Source organism: Hyalella azteca, unplaced genomic scaffold (genome assembly GCF_000764305.2).
Source record: "Hyalella azteca isolate HAZT.00-mixed unplaced genomic scaffold, Hazt_2.0.2 contig6408, whole genome shotgun sequence".
Taxonomy (NCBI): domain Eukaryota; kingdom Metazoa; phylum Arthropoda; class Malacostraca; order Amphipoda; family Hyalellidae; genus Hyalella; species Hyalella azteca.
The window spans coordinates 390,641-410,516 of NW_025936571.1; the positions used below are offsets into that span (position 1 = coordinate 390,641).

Sequence of the window (19,876 nt, forward strand, 5' to 3'; positions counted from 1 at the left end):
GTGGCGAGTCAAGTGACAAGCGTGGTGGCGAGTCAAGTGACAAGCGTGGTGGCGAGTCAAGTGACAAGCGTGGTGGCGAGTCAAGTGACAAGCGTGGTGACGAGTCAAGTGACAAGCGTGGTGGCGAGTCAAGTAACATTGACGTTACTAGTCTACCAGCTGCGCATTGCACAAGGTTTAGTGCCCTGCCAACTGGATTGTTGACAGCTAACTGATGGCGTGTTCGAACCTCGTAACATTTTATATATTCACGGCTGAGCTAGGCTACAAAGTACATTTTCAGACACAGAAGGCTGAAAACTCAGCAGGTAACACTTTGTCTATTTAAAAAAATATAACTCAATACTCACTGCAGTGAGTGACAGAGAGCGCATTTTCTCGTCGACTAAAACGTGAAGTCACGGACGGACGGACATGTCGAGCACAATAGGGCATTTTTCCATAAATAGGAAAATGCGCTAAAAATGACAAATTTTCGCAGCGCGCGTTATTTTACACTATTAATGGCAAAAACAAACATCAATATCAAGTCGCTTAAACATCAACTTGAACTAAAAATCGATTTCCTAATCATAGGATAAGGATTCATGGGGTAAAATTGTCAAAAACTTTACAAATATGATCACAACTTCGTCTGTCTGAGTTCGGCCGGTATTTACGTCACCAACTGTAAGGCCTCACATACATTAGACTGTATTGCATTCAAGCGCACGAAATTCTTGAAATTCTTGATAATTCTGTCCTTGAGCCATGTTCTTCGGGTGCTAACAAATGCAACTTGATGCTAAACTATAGCGACTACTGCAACGCTGCTTCATAAACGGTCGGAGCTTCAATGATAACATTGTTCATCGACTGTATTACAACATGCATATCGCTCGCGGCGTAATCGCTTTTTCCTTAAAAAAGGAAATCGAAGCATTTGCCAGGGAATAGAATCTTAACATTTGGGAAGGGTTCAAAAAAACATGTTATCTCTTTGGCAGGCAAGTGTTACTATAGATGCCAACTGAACCTATAAACCTAAAAGCTATTAAGTAATAAAACAAGATGCGTTTGATTCCACGTTACCATTCTTGTGCAATCTACCCATAATATTATCCCCGAGCGCACTCGAAAAATATAAGAAAAGCATTCCAAAGAATGCAATGATAGCATTCTAAAAAATTTAGGACCGGACATCAAAATTCAAGCTCTTTCAGCATTTTTTCAACACACGGAAGAAGCATACATCGACCAAATTCATCAGATAATTGATCGTGATAATGCTAGGTCTCTTTCTTAGGATTGGTTCAACGCTTTCAATAAATATTAAAATGGGACTATTGAATTTAGAAAGGCAGAGGTGATCATGGGAATTTCCTCGCACGTGACTCGAATTACACTAACAAAAAAAACGTCCGTTTCTACGGCGGTCTACCATACAAATGGTCTACAAAAATTCGCTACGGGCGAACGAAAATAATAACGAAAAATGTAAGGGATAAAATGTAGTATATTGACATATGGAGCGGAGGGAAGAATACGGGGCATATGGAGCAGAGGGGAGAATACGGGGCATATGGAGCGGAGGGGAGAATACGGGGCATATGGAGCGGAGGGGAGAATACGGGGCATATGGAGCGGAGGGGAGAATACGGGGCATATGGAGCGGAGGGGAGAATACGGGGCATATGGAGCGGAGGGGAGAATACGGGGCATATGGAGCGGAGGGGAGAATATGGGGCATAGGTATGGAGCCAAGGGGAGAATATGGGGGCATATGGAGCCGAGTGGAAAACATGGAGCATATGGAGCCGAGTGGAAAACATGGAGCATATGGAGCTGAGCGGAAAATACAGGGCATATGGAGCCAAGGGGGGATTAAGGAGCATATGGAGCCAAGGGGAGAATACGGGGCATATGAAGCCGAAGTAATAATAAGACATAGGGAGCTGAAGTAAGAATATTACATAGGGAGCTAAAGTTAAAATGAGGGAAATGAGTTGAATAAAATTGAATGGAATTTATCCAACGTTGTTGTGGTATCCCCTTAAATTAAATGGAATGTCTGGTACTAAATGAAGTCAAAATTTGATAACAAAGTCGAAAAATTACATACATATCAAGTTTATAGACAATCTAGGTCTGAAAGGCGGAAAACCAAAACCAAGTAAACAACTTTATGGAAATAAATGCCTTCTCAACTTACCTGCATTGGTTGTCCTACAACAATTTGCAAACATTTCATCAGATTAAAAGAGTCGAAAAAATAAACAAGCAAATATAAGAGGGTTCATGCACCTAACAATAGGTATACAACGTACTCCTATAGCTACATCAAAAAAAGAAGTCCAATATGAAAATAAAACACTGGAGATCAATATAGAGTACAGGGAAATAAATGTTCTTATCTCCATGAGACGAGATAATTATTAGAGGTGCAACAAAACATCGCATGAACCACAGCTCTTACATTCTCAGAAGACCTGTTCCAGACCCTGACAGCTCTTACCTTCTCAGAAGACCTGTTCCAGACCCTGACAGCTCTTACCTTCTCAGAAGACCTCTTAGCTCTTACCTTCTCAGAAGACCTGTTCCAGACCCTGACAGCTCTTACCTTCTCAGAAGACCTGTTCCAGACCCTGACAGCTCTTACCTTCTCAGAAGACCTGTTCCAGACCCTGACGGAGTGGCCGCTGTTGAGGAGGTTTTTAACGATCCCAGAGCCCATGACCCCCAGGCCTAGGAACCCGAACTTCAGCTTGGAAGGCTCGATCTTCTTGTCCTTGAGGGCCTGACTCACGTTACCCACGTCCAGGGGAGGCGTGTCCTGCAAGATAATGAGTCAGTAAAACTCTTGAGTCAATAAAACTGTTGAGTCGATAAAACCATTGAGTCAATTGAACTGTTGAGTCAATAAAACTGTTGCGTCAATAAAACTGTTGCATCAATAAAACTGTTGTGTCAATAAAACTGTTGCGTCAATAAAACTGTTGCGTCAATAAAACTGTTGCGTCAACAAAACTGTTGCGTCAATAAAACTGTTGCATCAATAAAACTGTTGCGTCAACAAAACTGTTGCGTCAATAAAACTGTTGCGTCAATAAAAAGTCGAGTCAATCAAATAGTGAACTGCATCAGTTGAACTGAATAAACCCTCGTGGATTGCATAGATACAAATACACCAACACCAGGTAAGACAGTACCGGTAACGCTGCAAACTAATGCAGTCTGGCGAGAGCTAAGATATGCTTGGTGAATATGAGCAAAGATTTAAGAGATAAGGTAGCTGGAGTATGACTGGCATGGAGAGTGTCAGGAAAGATGTAAGAGGTAGGAGGCCGATAGTCTGACTCAATTGAAGGATGTCAGCAGAGATTATATAAGAGTTCAGGAGGCTGATAAGTATATATATACCAGATGTTTTCTGTAATCTAAAAGCCTGACAGGATAATAAAAGCTGCATAAGCACTCTCATAGGAACCCTTGCACCAACCTAACCTTCCTCAACTATATCAATCAACTTAACTTCATTGCATTAATTCAAGTGAACAATTACAACTTATCTGGACAGTCAAAAATCCAAAGAATGTGAGCAAAACTTGGTTAGCCGTTTAGGTTTTACCTGACTTAGAAAATTCAAGACATTTACCACAATAGCCCTACTAGTCAGACCGTTTTCTAAGTCATAAGGAGAAGGCAGCAAGGAATAAGTCAAGACTCTTACAGGTCTGTGTATGTGCACAGGTCTGTCGAGCAGCGCTGATACTCTTGCTTTAGCGTTAAGTGAAGGAGAGGCAAGCATGGCATCTTTAATACGAGCCCCAGCCTTCATCTTCTTGATCCTGATCTTCTCAGTGCTTGAGATGCCGCCAATGCTTTCACTCTTCCGCTTCTTGCCCACTGAGCCGTCCGATGAACTCTCAGTTCCGGGTGTCTGTACAGTTGAATATTCTAATTAACAGGCATAATATATAGAAAATACAACTATTTAAAAGTATTTTTTGACTTTACAATGAATTATTTATATATCAACCTAGATAAATGCAAATTTTAATATAGGTAAATTATAGAAAGTTTTGGAAAAAATGACCATTTTTTAGCAAGGAACTAGAGATGCAACTAAAATTGACAAGTTTACATAATTAAAAATAATTAAGTAAATAAGCAAGCCACTAATCATACATATTTATTGAGTAATTAAGCAAAAATAATTGGTAATGAGAATGAAACGTGTAATCCAACAAAATACCCTAAAAAATAAGTCAATTACGTACCTTGAAAGTGAACATAACCATCATAATTAAAAAAAAACAGGAGTGTGATGATATAACAATTTTAAATTTTCTTGTAGAAAACTGACTTGGGAAGCTTTGAACAAAAATCTGTCAAAAAATGGCGTGTGTTTTTTCCTACATTAAAATTCATTTTGGAAATTCAACAGAATGCTTTAATTTCAAGAAAATATTAACATTAAAATACCCTCAATGACAACAGAATCAACAGAGCTAAAATATCTCATCAATAGAATAGAATAAGAAATTTTTGACAACTTTTAAGCAGCATTGAACTTTTCCATCTGCTTTCTTTCACAAACTATAATTCTGATTATTCATTCAACATTTTTCATCGCCCCTTGTTTACAGTTGCAATTGTTTGTCTTCATGACCAAAATTTTCACTGAATATTAATTTAAGAATAGTCACAACATTGAGGAAAAACCTAAAGAGATATACAAATAAGAATATGGCATAGAGAGACAACATTTCTCAGATTGGAAGCTTATTGGGCAAATAAGCATGTTTATTCCAAAATACATTAGTGACACAAACCTTAATTTTCTTCTTTGCTGCAAGCTTGATCTTTAGTTTGGTGGGAGGCGGAGGAGAGCCTGAGGCGTCCTGCATCAGGCTGCTGTCAGCTGACTCAGGCCCACTGTCAGCGCTGCTATGATGATCATTTGGCTGCAAATATAAATTAATGATAACTTCTTCTTTTGAAACACACTCATGATGATTATTCATTTGGTTACAGAGTAAAACATTTTCATTCTATTTAGGGAGTATATAATGGTATGCCTGGAGTAGAGGAGTTAGGAATAACTTTAGGCTTGGCCAAAAGGTAAAATAGAATCACCTTACTTTTAGAGACACTAAAAAATACTTATCAACTAGAATAATAAGCAAAACAAACAATTTGCATCAATACAATTTTCAGGCTCATTTGGAGTCTAGTTATATCAGTAACTTATAAACTATGTACAGTAAAAATAGAATAGTTAAATACATACCAGTAGGTTACTATAAGAATAATAATTACACTGCCCAAAACTTACCTGAATATTGTACTCCTCAATATATTGGTCAATTGCAACAATGGCATCCTTGAAGGGAGCCGTCTTGTTGGCTTTCACAAGTCGCTCCCGGAAGGCAAAGAACGGCTTCAAGTTTGCATTTTCTATCCATGCACTGTAAATTGCAATGAGATGATTATTCATCTATATATTTAACAAAGGTATATGATTATTCATCTATTTATTTAACAAAGGTATAAACAGTGACATAAATGAAAATCAATGTCTGTTAACTGTATATATCTGGTGGAATAAAACAAAATCTTCACTTCCTAAAATTTGTAAAAAGAAAGTTGTTCAATTCTAAGAGTGGTACCTTTGACCTCCTTAATGTATTTATAATATTGATTAGTCAAACACAAAATGGTTTTATACGAGATATCTACCTAATCATTCTATGATTCCTCTACATTCCATGGATTGTGAAAAAGTTGTGTTCCTACAGCATTTTTACTTGCAATAGTTACCTATATACAGAATATCAATATATTCCTTTAAATTCCATTGATCGAGAAAAAGTTGTGTTTCAAAGGCGGTTTACTTGTAATAGTTATATAGGTACGTACTGAATATAAAGAAGTAACCCTAAACAAACACTCACTAGTCGCCACTGCCAAAGAAGAAAACAAAGTGACAGTTCTTTTTGCTGGGTTTCTTCACATTGCTGTTTGGCTCAACAACCTGCCAAAATAAAAAAAAAATGTAAAGAATTAATTAGTTTATTATTTCAGGGTCTAAGAAAATCTTGATGAATTAGACACAAAAATTCCGATTTAGGTCTACAACTCACTGATGTCCTTCAATTGTACACACAAAAAAATTTAGATATATTTTCAACTAAGACTCAGAAAAAAAACAATGTATTTTACAGAAATGACCAAGTATTCACAGCAATTGCTAATTTTATAACATCTTCCAACATCTGTTAGGCATAGCTTCACAAGACCTAACAAATTACCAGCAAGTCACACAATTTAGACGAAAAACGTAACTAGAAACAATTATACTCCAGACCAGTTTATAACATATATAAATGGAACATAATAATTCATTCATTGCATAACTCTTATTTACCTTGCCAGGCCATGGTGAGAAGCCCTTCATCTTAGCCCTGCAAGAAAAAATTTTGATACTTGAATCATTTATTGTTCATTATAGCTATTATAGGCTTTGTGAATAACTGAGATAGATAGATACATACGGTACCTATATTTTTCAATAGCTGCAGCATTTGGTTTCTGCACAATGCACTACATACAAGTAAGATATTAAGCTCATTTATGTATTAACCATTTATTTACTAAATATAGAAAGTAATGGTCCTAATGGACACACATTGCCAGCATCCTAAAAGAAAAAATTCTAATTTAACCACTTTCTTGATAAATATTGACAACGAATCCATTATACTACAGTTTGAAAAAAAAAATAATATTAAGACAAGACTGGGCTCTCAGAACAATGAAATGTATTATATAAATCAATATCAGCCACACCAATACATATGGCACCACACAGTTGCGTCCTCACAGCAATTCATCTGATGAGAGGAATAAACTTTTGCAAAAACAAATGCTCTTGGATTTGATAATTGGAACACAGAGTCAACCCATGCCAATTTGTACCCAACCATTTAGGAAATGACTTGGATTTATTTATAGGATACATAAATTTTGCCAATATGTAATTAGTAACCTTGAATTTTTAGATGTTACAACAATGTGGTGTTGGTGCATGCATGCATGCATGTTCAAATTTTTGCTCATTATTGGCTGGGGCATAGAGTAAAATAAATCAGCCACTCATACAATGATTGGCCAAGGGATATCTTAATAATTCTGATCAAGATCTCAAACCAGATTTTGATCTAGGAATTGAAAGAATTGATTTAGGGTGAGATGATTAATATTATGAACATTTTTGGAAAAAGTTATAGCTTGAAAGCAGCCCAGTCACTGATCAACAAAATAAATACAAATTGAAGCCTTCAAAATGCAGCCAATACTACTTAAATTGATATTCTCTGCTTATTCTTGAAGTCACAGGATTTTGAGGTCTCATATTTTTATAAATTATATATTTTGCAGCATGATCTTTCAGCTTTACAACCAATTAGTTCAGAAATCATTCTTTCAGCAAGAATCGGATGGCTTCTAAAAGGCAGGAAAACTCAAGTTGGGCATCAGAAAGTTGATATACATACTACACCACACATGCTTACTTACAGACTAACATTAGCATAAAGAAAATAATGAATACCACTAAGTAGAATTCTGTTATTGAACTCCAAAGATCAAAAAGAATTTCCAGGAATTTTGTAGAATTCCACAATCCACTATGTTGATCATCATTATAGTATAAACATAGGCCTACCTTATACCTAACTGGAAATTTTTGAAGAAACCACCTGTGAAATGAACACCCATAGAAATGCATATGAATCTGGTAAATTTTACCCTTAATAGGCACTCTTATGCAATTTCTATATGTATGTGCTATAATCATAATGTGCATAGTTTCAAAGCAGAGACTTTTTTTAGACTATTTCTCAAGCTTATTACCACTATAACTATAAGTATAACGTATAAGTAGAATAGTATATACTAGTATAATAGAGTACTATAATGTCTATAAGTAGACCAGTAAAATATCATGGATAATAGCATTATCAGTCATAAGAAGTAGGTTCAAATCTTTAGTAGACAAGGGAATCAAAAAACAAATGATTTAAAAAAAAATCTTTGGTTTGTCACTATGCAAAGTATGCATGATATGACTGTGACATTTTATGGTATTATTGCAGATTAACTACATCCAAAAAAAAGGGTGTTTTTTTTTTTTTAATTATATGTTTTTTGGGGTGTAGATTACGAATCTGAAATCCATTTTTGGCGGTCGGCATCGGAAAACCGATTTTTTGCAATAATACCGATCACACAAGCGAAAAAAATCGGTTTTCCGATGCCGACCGCCAAAAATGGATTTCAGATTCGTAATCTACACCCCAAAAAACATATAATTAAAAAAAAAAACACCCTTTTTTTTGGATGTAGTTAATCTGCAATAATACCCATTTTATAGTTGATAATTCCTTGTATCAGTTTCCTTTATTTCAATTTCTGCACCAGTGCACCTTTCTAGATTCTAGGTATGCTTCATAAACCTTGCTGAAAAAAGAGACAAGAGTCAAGTAAAAAAGTTAGAGAGTTGGCACTATTGTATTATATATTAATATTTTTTAAATTAGTAGAAGAGACAGGATTTTTTATTGTAGGCTAGAGCCTAGTTGTGGCATGATAATGATTTAGCAGCTTATTCGAATGCAAGATTATTTTGCAGAGTGCAGTCTCTAGTCTTGTCTAATGTCTATACCTACTATGTAGATTATAGAGTACGAGTAGTGATGCAAGATTCAGGTGCCATAGACTCAGTAGAAACCTTTTTAAGCGCATTTTCTCATTTATGGAAAAATGCACTGTCTATTGTGCTCGCCATCGACGCCATGTCCGTCCGTCCGTCTGTCCAACCGTGTGTGTCCGTGACTTCAAGTTTTTGTTGACGAGAAAATGCGCTCTCTTTGTCACTCACTGCAGTGAGTAGGTACTGAGTTAGATTTTTTCAGCTCAGTGTCAGTGGTCAACCCACTTGACCAGGGGCCAGGCCCGGCACGTCGGCCTAGCTAGCCTATCTTACTTCTTGCCCGCTAACTCTGTTACAATTACATACTCACCACACAAGATCTTCCACTTCGTATGTTGGAGCCATTCTAGACGGCAGACAAACGATTAAAATTCGATTAATTGTCAGCGTTAGAAATAAAAAATGGAGAAATTTGACAGGAATATTATTCAATCTAGACTCTACAGCACTGCCTACAAAGTATCAACTAACACGACACAAACCGTAGAACCGACTGAGTGAACTCAGTGAAGTAGAAACGAATTTACGCTCACGCCGCTAGTGTAACTGGTCGTTCCCTTGCATTGCCAACAGATGGAAGCACCTTACAGTACACAAACATTTCCCGCGAGAAAATATTCAAATATTTTCAATATAGACAAAATTTTTTATCTTTTCATGTAAATGAAATGAAATTATTTCAGGATATTTTGAAATTAATCATGTAAACTATACATAATTTGAGTTATTGTTGTCGTGTATAATTCACACGGCTCACAACTGAGATCATGTTAAGATGATTCAGCGACGCGCAGGGCAGTAATATTAATTATTTTTTACGTAATACATACAATTCTAGCTCACTGTTACTTATTGAGTCCTAGATAATATTGATTATGAGAAACACTGTACTAGTGAGTTGCACAGAAGTTCGACTTTTGAAGCCGACATATGTACGGATACCTATATCATGTCACGCGCTTTTCCAAATCCCCGCAAAGCGTCTGATCATGTATCTAAATATAAATATTAATTTCTGAAGAAGTGTTAATCTAAATCTTTTATCAGATTTTTGAGTCAGCGCATGTCTCAAACAAATATCTAACTCATAACAATATCCAATTTGTATCGTTATTCATGTTACTTTCCTACTGAAGTAGGATGCAGTGTAATTTACTTTATGAAATAATTTTGACTTTTTAATATTTAATTTGTTTGTGCCACGCGAAAACCGTAATTCACACATAATCAGCGGAGTACTAAAATGCTAAACGTTGCCTTAGTACAGCATGAAATTCTGAAATTCAATCACTACCGGGTGACATTAGTTATCGTAATAGAATAGAAGTGTCGGCATTGAAGAAATATGCCCATGGCCTGTTGCCGATTCTTGAACTTTTCGTGACTTGATTCACAAGTGATCCGGCCTTTGAAACCCGCTCTTTCAATAAATGACGATTGATTGAGATAGCTGCTGGACTTATTGTCTAGTCCGTAATTTGATAGGCATTTTAGGACTGAACATATGCTCCTGCATAGCTTCGTCTGAACTTATTGCCTGGTCCGTAATTTGCCAGGCATTTTAAGACTGAACATATGCTCCTGCATAGCTTCGTCTAGTCTGAGATTGATTGAGATAGCTGCTGGTTTTATTGCCTGGTCCGTAATTTGCCAGGCATTTTAAGACTGAACATATGCTCCTGCATAGCTTCGTCTAGTCTGTTCTTGAAGCCGTTCATACTCGGAGCGTCAACGATGCTATCAGGTAGGCTGTTCCACATGTCGGTGACTCGAAGCGAGAAAAAATGTTGTCGCATGGATGTGTGACAACGCAGTGTTTTTAGTTATAGCCGTGGCCCCTGGTGTTGGTTCTTGTTTCAAATTCTAGTAATCCTTCGGTGACCTTTTATAAGCCATGAGTATACTTGTATGCTTCAATGAGGTCCCCACGCAGACGTCGATAACTGAGGCTTGGAAGCTTCATAATCTGTAATCTTTTCACATAGGACTTGCCTCTCAAACCCGGAATTATCCTTGTTGCGCGCCTTTGAACTCTCTCTGCTAAATTTTTGTCCTTTTCAAGTTTCGGTGACCACACGACGTTTCCAAACTCTAGGTTCGGGCGCACGACAGCAACAAACAACTGCTTCATCGCTTCTGCATCCAAGAACTCGAAAGAGCGTCTGATCAATCCAAATCGTTTATCAGCTTTGTTAACTTGACCTTCAATATGCTTAGAAAATTTCAACTCATTGTCTATATTAACTCCTAAATCTTTTTCCATTGTCGACTTCGACATCATCACTCTGTCGTTGAAACAGTGTCTTCTCATACTGTAATCTTGCTGTTCATTATTCTTGCCAAGGGGAAAACTTTACATTTGTCTGCGTTAAAACGCAGCTACCAGGTATCAGCCCAGTCAACCAACCTGTCAAGATTACCTTGACAGGTTGGTTGACCAGGATTACCTTGACCTTGCAATTGTACTTTTGCGAGAATAGACAAGAGCCTAAGAGGTTAGTGGTGCAGGATCTCCCGGCAATAAAGCCATGTTGACATTCTGATAGGAGATTTTTAGCAGTCAAATGATCTATCAATCGATCCCTCACAACAGATTCCATTACCTTGCAAACGACACTTGTCAAACTGACAGGGCGATAGTGATGAAAACCTTAATATCATTAGTGTGTGGGTTGGACGTTGCAGTCCCAGGCTACGCTGGAGAGCAGCCTCAGTCTTCCGCCTCCCTCAGCCTCGCTAGGTAAGTCCCGGAGGCTGTGTAGTGTCTATAATAACAGCACATCTGCCCTCAGATGGGTCAGCATATGCCGGTACCTCTGACATCCATACCGCTGGTAGTGCTGCAGAGGCAGACGATCAGAGCACGTGCCCAGGAATATGTCCAACAGTCTCTTGGTCTCAAAGTTGAATGCCTCTCCTCCAAACTGCTTTAGCAATACGTTAAACAAACTCTCCAGCAGGATGTATCAGGTTGAATCAAAGTTGAAACAACGCACTTCTCTACGTTAAAATAAAGTTGAATTTATCCAGAATGAAAAGTGAATCAACGTCATTTTTTTCAACATCGTACCTTTTGACGTTGTTTCAACTTTGAAATTGCGTTAAATTCTGACGTTAAAAACTTATTTATAAAAGGTTTTATCAGATTATCATATTCTATCATAAATGTCACAGTATTCACCCGAGTTCAATTTGAAACACTGTCGATAGGTACGGTGTTGAAAAAATGGCGTTGATTCAATTTTCATTCTGGACCAATATTCAACGTTATTTCAACGCCGAAAACACATTGTTTCAACGTTTATTCAACCTGACCATGCCTGCTGGGTCAGTTCTGCCACAGAAAGGGATCCTGCTCGCAGAAATTGAAATGTGACAGCAGCTCGTGTGCGTAATGGGAACATCCTGCACAGTCTTTTCTTCTCTTATTTTATGAATGTCGCAATCCTGATGTCTCAATTTCGAAGTAAATTTTATTCCGTCATTATTTTTCCAGATAAAAAGTTGATGAAGTTGAAAAAAGTTTTCGATTATTATTTTCCTGAAAATGTTCATTTATAAGTACGTCCGGTTATTATTTTCCGAGTGTACAGAATGACGTACCTCACCCGTCTCTTCCGCATTGAGTACAGATCCATGCGCTCCAGCCTGCCCACATAGTAGATCAGCTTCCCCAACCCGTCAATTCTAAACGTGAAGGTGCACTGGACCGTTTAACCCTTTACCGTCGTATGTCACTCCCTGGAACATAACTTTCAACTTGAATTATACGTAAACTATTGAGTGTAGCAACCTGAGGACGTTTGTACGCAACAGAGAACATTTTAAAGTTGTTGTACGTGGCGGCAACCATCAGTGCAAGTCATTTCGAGCTTATACTAAAACGTATCCTTTATGGGAAGTAGGCTTGTGACAATATTGCTCCGGTTACTCATCTCAGGCGGTAGAGGGTTTATATTTCCGCATAGAATTGATCCAACCTTGAACGTGGTCCAAAGCTGGCAGTGGCATTCAAGAAGGGACGAGTCGCTGTACCGGTAGCGCAGTGGTTAGCGACACGGTAAGCGCATTGCTGGCGGCACGAATATGAGAGGAGCTGAGGGTAGTCAGGGTACAAGCCCATTGAAGCTCAGGTCAGTTCTCGGTGTCACTGGAGGACTGTGCTCGGTCGCCACGAATACGGCTTTGGTTCCAGCATGGCCTTGGGTTTGTGTCCTTTAACAAAATCTAGGTACTTGTTATTTGGATGGACCTTAAGGAGAGGGATTACAAGGGCTCTGAAGAGCGAGATCAGCGTTCTAGCTCTTCTTGTTGAATTGTTCTAAATATCCGCCCCTATCTGTCGTCAGCTTTTGGCAAAAATTGACGCAGTGTGGCCACCAAACATAATGGGTTTTAATCAACACTACAAGTTCGCGTACAAGCTGTTTCTCTTCAATTTCGTCCAGTGCTAGGCAGCGGCGTTCCATCCCGACTATTCACTTCCAGATAGTAATGAATGATATTGAAGTGAATTACAATTGTATTCCTAATTTCCATCCACCCAGTCGGCTTATACAGTATGTTAATATATTATCAAGTAAATGCATGTAGACGACGCTTAGTAGTAATTATTTGGAGACACCTCTTCCGTTTCTCATAACAATCACACGTGAACGTGTGATGTGGTTCATGCTATGAGGAAATACTTCTAATTGTGTTGTGTAGATATGCCTCTAAGCAAGTGCTATTATAGACTTAGGTCCTCACTCTGCACGGGCACCTCACTTCTACCGTTCTTTCGCACAGACTTTACTGTCTTCCCTATCTGAGACAACCCTTTAAAAACGGCGATCTTGTTGTCACCTAGTCATCATTTATCCATTTCCCTCCTCTCTCTGTCATCCTTCCTTGCCTATGTCTATGATCACAAGTAACATACGGCTACAGTGTGATCATTTCAGCCATCTTTTGGAGGCTGAGATAACAATCCTATCGAATGTGAGAGGAAATGTGAAATTTCCATTAGAGTGTTGGTGTTGCGACCGTGTGTAGATGTAGTCAACCGGGTGGTGGATTGGGTGATTTAACCGGCTTGGTGGTGGTTTGAGTGATGATGTAACAAAGTGGGTGGTGGTTTGAGTGATGTAAATAAGTGAGTGGTGGTTTGAGTGATGATGTAACCAAGCGGGTGGTGGTTTGAGTGATGTAACCAAGTGGGTGGTGGCTGGTGTGTGGTGGTGTAGCCCCACTATGAGCATAAAACAAGTACCGTAAGCACCCTGTCTGTCACGAGGAGATTGAAAGAACAGGTCAAAATTAAGAATATATCAACGACAAAGACAATTGAAATGCACGTAAATTACTAAGACTAAGTACACCATCAACAAATGAATCCAAAATTGTTTCTTATTTCCTCCTTATGGAGACTGGATGCTTCCTAACAGGAATGGTAATTATTGGTTATAGTGGATAATTATTTTTGCATTGCATTAGAATCTGAAGCGAAGAAAGCAAGCACAGCTAATAAAGGAGCTTCGATGGTCTTTCCCAGAACAAAAGTGTATTTAATCATAATGAAATACGTTGTTCGCATCAACAAATTACATGTTATTTTGGCAGACCATCTTGGGAGTGTGAAAATGTAGAAAAAATATTTCGATGAACCACTTTGAGCGCACTGACGACCAAATTGTCAATTGAAGAAAACGTTGATTGAAGAACATTCACAATTCACGTATTTTTAAATCAATAATTTAGAGTACAAACAAATAAAGTAAGTTCATGCATCACTGTAGTTTGAATTGCTCCGGCTCTACTAGACACAGCTGCTGGATTGCCTCCACAGTCATCGGGGTGTCTGGAAAAAACATTTTGTAATTACAAAATATAATATTTATTATATTTATTACATTGAGCTATTGAAATAGATCATGATTACAGTTCATCCACGAATATATTGATGTAATTTACACAAAGATCAAGAAGATATGCTTCCAATTAATTGTTAATAATAAAATAATAACCCAATTAATCAATTTAATCAATTATCATAATAGAACAGAAATGTCGGTACTGAAGAAATAGGCCCATGGCCTGTTGCCGAGAATTGTGTATGTAATTATTTATTACATTATATTATTATATACAGGAATATATATTATATTTCCAATTAATTATTTTAATCATTAATCAAATAATAATATACAAATTGACATATTAATTGTTAATTTCACTAATTATGAATTTCAGAAGCCGAACTCACGCATGGGGAACCAGCCTGTGACGCCAGCCTCCTGTCGCGCGGCAGCGATGGCCTGGCGCAGCGCCGACACCAGCACGTACGACACGCACAGCGGCGGCTCCCCGGTCGCTGCACAAGCCAGACGTACGATGAGGAGACACGTACGATGTTGAGAGATGGACGATGATGAGAGACGTACGATGTTGAGAGATGGACGATGATGAGAGATGGACGATGATGAGAGACGGAAGATGATGAGATGGACGATGATGAGAGATGGACGATGATGAGAGACGTACGATGATGAGAGATGGACGTACGATGATGAGAGATGGACGTACGATGATGAGATGGACGTACGATGATGAGAGATGGACGATGATGAGAGACGTACGATGATGAGAGATGGACGATGATAGACGTACGATGATGAGAGATGGACGTACGATGATGAGAGACACGTACGATGATGAGAGAGACGTACGATGATGAGAGACGTACGATGATGAGAGAGACGTACGATGATGAGAGATACGTACGATGATGAGAGATGGACGATGATGAGAGATGGACGATGATGAGAGACACGTAGGATGAGGAGAGACGTACGATGATGAGAGAGACGTACGATGATGAGAGAGACGTACGACGTTGAGAGAGGCGTACGATGATGAGAGAGACGTACGATGTTGAGAGAGGCGTACGATGATGAGAAACACGTAAATAATAACAGCGGTTTCAGCGTTTATTAGGCCGTAGGCCTGTCGCCGACACTTAACAGCGTAGAACATTCACAGCATTTTGCGGTCTCGAACTCGCAACTCACTGCTACAATTCTGCTGTGCTTAACCGCCCGGCCTCCTCGCCGATTCTGACTAGAAACTGGCGCACAGAGCTGGGATCGAACCCGCACCTCTCTGCGCCAATCTTGATACTCTGAACTTTAACCACTGGGCGTACGATGAGAATAACTCACAATGAAGAGAGTAACGAATGATAGGAAGAGATTAAATTTTTACCAGAATACCAGACGATTCACGAAATAGGTAACATAAATTGTACACAAGAAAAATGGATTGAATTGATAACAGGTTGCTACCACAGTGAATAACAGACATACGACAAAGCACTTTTTAATTCAAACTTCCTCCGCATGTAAATGAACTATCACTAGAAACTCTGATCATGCAAACTAAAGGACTGTTGCCGCCCATTTTATTTCTACGAGATATTGGGATTTTTGAAGGCTTAACCAGTTGTCTTGTCTAATTTGGCGATACTGTATGCGCAGACTAACCTAAACCTAGCTAATCACAATAGCGCGACTAACCTAATCTTTCGCTGCCGCGAGGATACAAACCTCTTAGGCCGGGCGCAGCTTGGGCACCTGGCTTGAAAATCGCTATACGCGCCAGTGTTGAGGATTATTTTTCTTATAGAGGGTTGGATGCCGGAGAGGTATGAGTATTAGCTTACTATAAGTGCGTTCAATGCCGCAGAGGTCGTTCTATTAGCTTATTTTAATATCGTTGTACTATTTCCTCACCTTTAGAACTTTGGGACACCGTAGGGGTTGTTCTATTAGCTTACTTTAACGTCGTTGCAATATTCACTAACCTCTAGAACGCTGGACACCCTAGAAATTGTTTTGTAAGCTTAATTTAACATTGTAGTACTATTGACTCACCTTTAGAATTCTGGACGCCGTAGGGGTTGTTTTATAAGCTTAATTTAACATCGTAGTACTATTCCCTCACCTTTAGAACGCTGGACGCCGTAGGGGTTGGAAGCGTTGGACAAGAAATGCACGCGTAAGTCCTCCGGAACATCAAACACCGTAGGCACCTTGTATTCCTGAGGAACATTCATTGCTTTAGAATCAAAGAAAAAGCTTCAAATAAATAAAAACATCATTGCAAAAGTCCCTATCTGATCCCCAAAGATCCTACAAGGCCCCAAAGATCACCCAGGTGCCGGTGAGGTCCTTTTCGCCCGTGTCCTCGTTGTAGGTGAGCTTCTCGGTGGAGAAGAGGCCGAGGCCCATCACGAAGGCCCCTTCAACCTGGCCCACGTCCACGTAGGGGGACATACTTCGGCCCACGTCCTCGACGATATCGGCCCGCAGGATCTGAGGGGAGGGGTGTCGTGAGGGGATGTGTCGTGAGGGGATGTGGTGAGGGGAAAATTAGAAATTATAGAATTTTTTAGAAGTAAAGAAAAAGAGGAGTGGTCAGTGAGGCAAACGAAAACCGGAGAAGTATGATTAATTGAGGATAAGGAGCGAAGGAAGAGGAAAGAGATTGGGAGGAAGGAGAGACATCTGCCAGGTCCAGCACACACCTTGTACTGCCCAGTCAGCACGTCGTCCAGCACACACCTTGTACTGCCCAGTCAGCACGTCCAGCACACACCTTGTACTGCCCAGTCAGCACGTCCAGCTCGACCTCTAAGGCGGCGGCCGCCCAGATGATGTAGCCGTCTGGGTGCTCTTTACTTGCAGTCCTTGTTGTAATAAACAATTCATTTTAGCAATTATTATTACTAATTATTATTATTATTATATTATTCAACAATTTTACATATTATTATTATGTAACATTATTTGATTATTATCAGATTATTTAATAGATAAATGATTACTAAATATTTTTCAACACCAAGCTTAGTGTAAACTTTTAATAACAATTAAATTTTCAAAGAAAAAATTTGAAAGCATACTAACAGCGAGCGAAATTTTTCGCCATAACTCCCCACTTGTTTTAAAATATCCCCACTATTTTTTACAGAAAACAAGCTTCAATTTAAGCAGAAACAAGGCAAGTGTAAAATATTATGATTATGCAAAAAATAATGAAATCTCAAATGTATGTCAAGGGGAGCGTCTGGCGAAAATTTTTGAATTTGGGCTTTTCTGGTTTTTAGTCTCATCTTAAAGCTGACATTCTGCTCTATCCAACAGTACCAAAATTATCTCTGTACGTTGATTGATGCGTTCAGGACAGATCATGAAAGGGGGAGGGTGGGGGAGTTGTGTAACAAATTAGATAGGAAGTAATTCGGTTCCCAGCACATTAAATATAGTGTCTGCTTGAGGTGCAGCTTAGTTACCCGTTTAGTCTCATCTTAAAGCTGACATTCTGGCCTATCCAACAGTACCATTACCATCTCCGTACGTTGATTTAATCGTTCATGACGGATCATGAAAGGGGGAGGGTGGGGGAGTTCTTTAACTAATTAGATAGGAGTTAAAAGTTTATATTATTTCTTTCATTTTTTCGAAATACAATTAACTCACAGAGTTTTCAAGCTACAGCAATGAAACTTATACCATTGGATGCACAAGAAAAAGATCTAGAGACTGATGTATGCGTTTTTGTAATATAGATATATTTAGAACGCAGTTTTTTTAATTTTATTAAAAATTTTCAGTTTTTTAGCTCTCCTAAAAACCGACGTTTTTCTGACTTGCAAACCTATCTCCTCCTAGAGTTTTGAAGCTACATCAATGAGACATATTCCGTTCGATTCGCAAATAAAAGATCTACAAACTTAACTAGGGCTTTTTTTCAAGTTCGTTATAGTTCGGATTTTATTTTGCAAAAATATGGGAGGGCGGAGGTAAAATTGAAAAATTTCGGAAAAAATGCTCCCACACTCACAAAAATGAGAAATTAAAAAAAAAACGAAGTTACATTTTTAGATATGGTCTTTACGCATGGAATGATATGTGTCTCGATGTTGTAGCTTGAAAATCATAGGACTGATTAACTTCTTACAGTATCCCCGTTTTGGCCGTTTTCTAAGAATTTCGTGTTTTCTTTCAATTTTTCGAAAAATTCACACGAAAAAAAAACAGAATTACGTTTTACATACCTGTACCAAATTTCGAATCGATCTGTCTAGTGATATCCGAGATATTTGTTACCCCAGACGCTTCCTTTAAATGCATCTTATATATAACATAAATTAATATATTTATTTAAAATATCACAGCAAACTTCTTGCTGTCAAGCGCGTTAACAACAAGTACCTACTAGGGCAAGGTTATAGAAGCTCCTTAATAAAGACGTACCAGCACCACATGGCCGTAATAAAGACGTACCAGCACCACACGGCCGTAATAAAGGCGTACCAGCACCATACGGCCGTAATAAAGACGTACCAGCACCACACGGCCGTAATAAAGACGTACCAGCACCACACGGCCGTAATAAAGACGTACCAGCACCACACGGCCGTAATAAAGACGTACCAGCACCACACGGCCGTAATAAAGACGTACCAGCACCTAGCCAGGCATGACGTACCAGTAACGGGCGCTGAGGTCGACGTCCCGGGCCAGACAGGCGGAGACGAGGTCGGTCCAGGCGACAGGCGACTTGAGTGTCGCCCGCACGGCGTCCAGGCGAGCCCGCAGCTGCCGGCAGCACACCTCCACCCCCTGCACACGCAGGCGATAATCGTTATAATTATTGTAATTGTAGAATTAATAGTTTAATCCCTAATTCTCGTACGTATTTACATAATCTACGTGAATATTTAGTAAGTAAAATGATAGTAATTGTAGTATTAAAGGTTTAATCCATAATTGTCGTACGTATTTATATTATCAAAATATAATATTTAGTGAGTGTAATTATAGCAATTGTAGTAGTAAAGGTTTAATCAATAATTGTTGTAGTACGTATTTACATAATCTACGTGAATATTTAGTAAGTAATATGTTAGTAGGTAATAGCTAAATGTTCGTCCTCCGTAGACGGAGGACGACGAAGGCGGCGCATCAGCGTGACCGGGGACTAGGACGACCTAAACTCGTCATAAAGTAATAGTAGTAATAATAAAAATAGTAGTAATCAGTATTAATGAAAAAAAATGTCAGCCAAACATTGACAAAT

The 19,876-nt window shown here is 38.8% G+C and overlaps 2 protein-coding genes across 2 annotated transcripts in view; both read right to left on the reverse strand.

Moving 5' to 3' along the window:
* Positions 1 to 9,307, reverse strand: part of LOC108682937 (putative oxidoreductase GLYR1 homolog) — a gene marked incomplete at its 3' end in the record, with an annotated part of 31,275 nt that extends 21,968 nt beyond the window's left edge. The window contains 7 exon segments of the mRNA XM_018172198.2: positions 2,639 to 2,812; positions 3,710 to 3,919; positions 4,815 to 4,946; positions 5,318 to 5,450; positions 5,937 to 6,016; positions 6,410 to 6,446; positions 9,066 to 9,307. Of these exon segments, the coding sequence (XP_018027687.1) occupies positions 2,639 to 2,812; positions 3,710 to 3,919; positions 4,815 to 4,946; positions 5,318 to 5,450; positions 5,937 to 6,016; positions 6,410 to 6,446; positions 9,066 to 9,100 (801 nt within the window).
* A 4,740-nt stretch (positions 9,308 to 14,047) lies between these two features.
* Positions 14,048 to 19,876, reverse strand: part of LOC108682927 (xanthine dehydrogenase 1) — a 30,078-nt gene continuing 24,249 nt past the window's right edge. Inside the window, exons 19-24 of the mRNA XM_047880821.1 lie at positions 19,286 to 19,419; positions 17,390 to 17,480; positions 16,945 to 17,106; positions 16,736 to 16,832; positions 15,000 to 15,107; positions 14,048 to 14,594 (exon numbers count right to left, since the gene is read on the reverse strand). Of these exons, the coding sequence (XP_047736777.1) occupies positions 14,524 to 14,594; positions 15,000 to 15,107; positions 16,736 to 16,832; positions 16,945 to 17,106; positions 17,390 to 17,480; positions 19,286 to 19,419 (663 nt within the window). The 3' untranslated portion in view covers positions 14,048 to 14,523. The remainder of the gene's footprint in view (positions 14,595 to 14,999; positions 15,108 to 16,735; positions 16,833 to 16,944; positions 17,107 to 17,389; positions 17,481 to 19,285; positions 19,420 to 19,876) is intronic.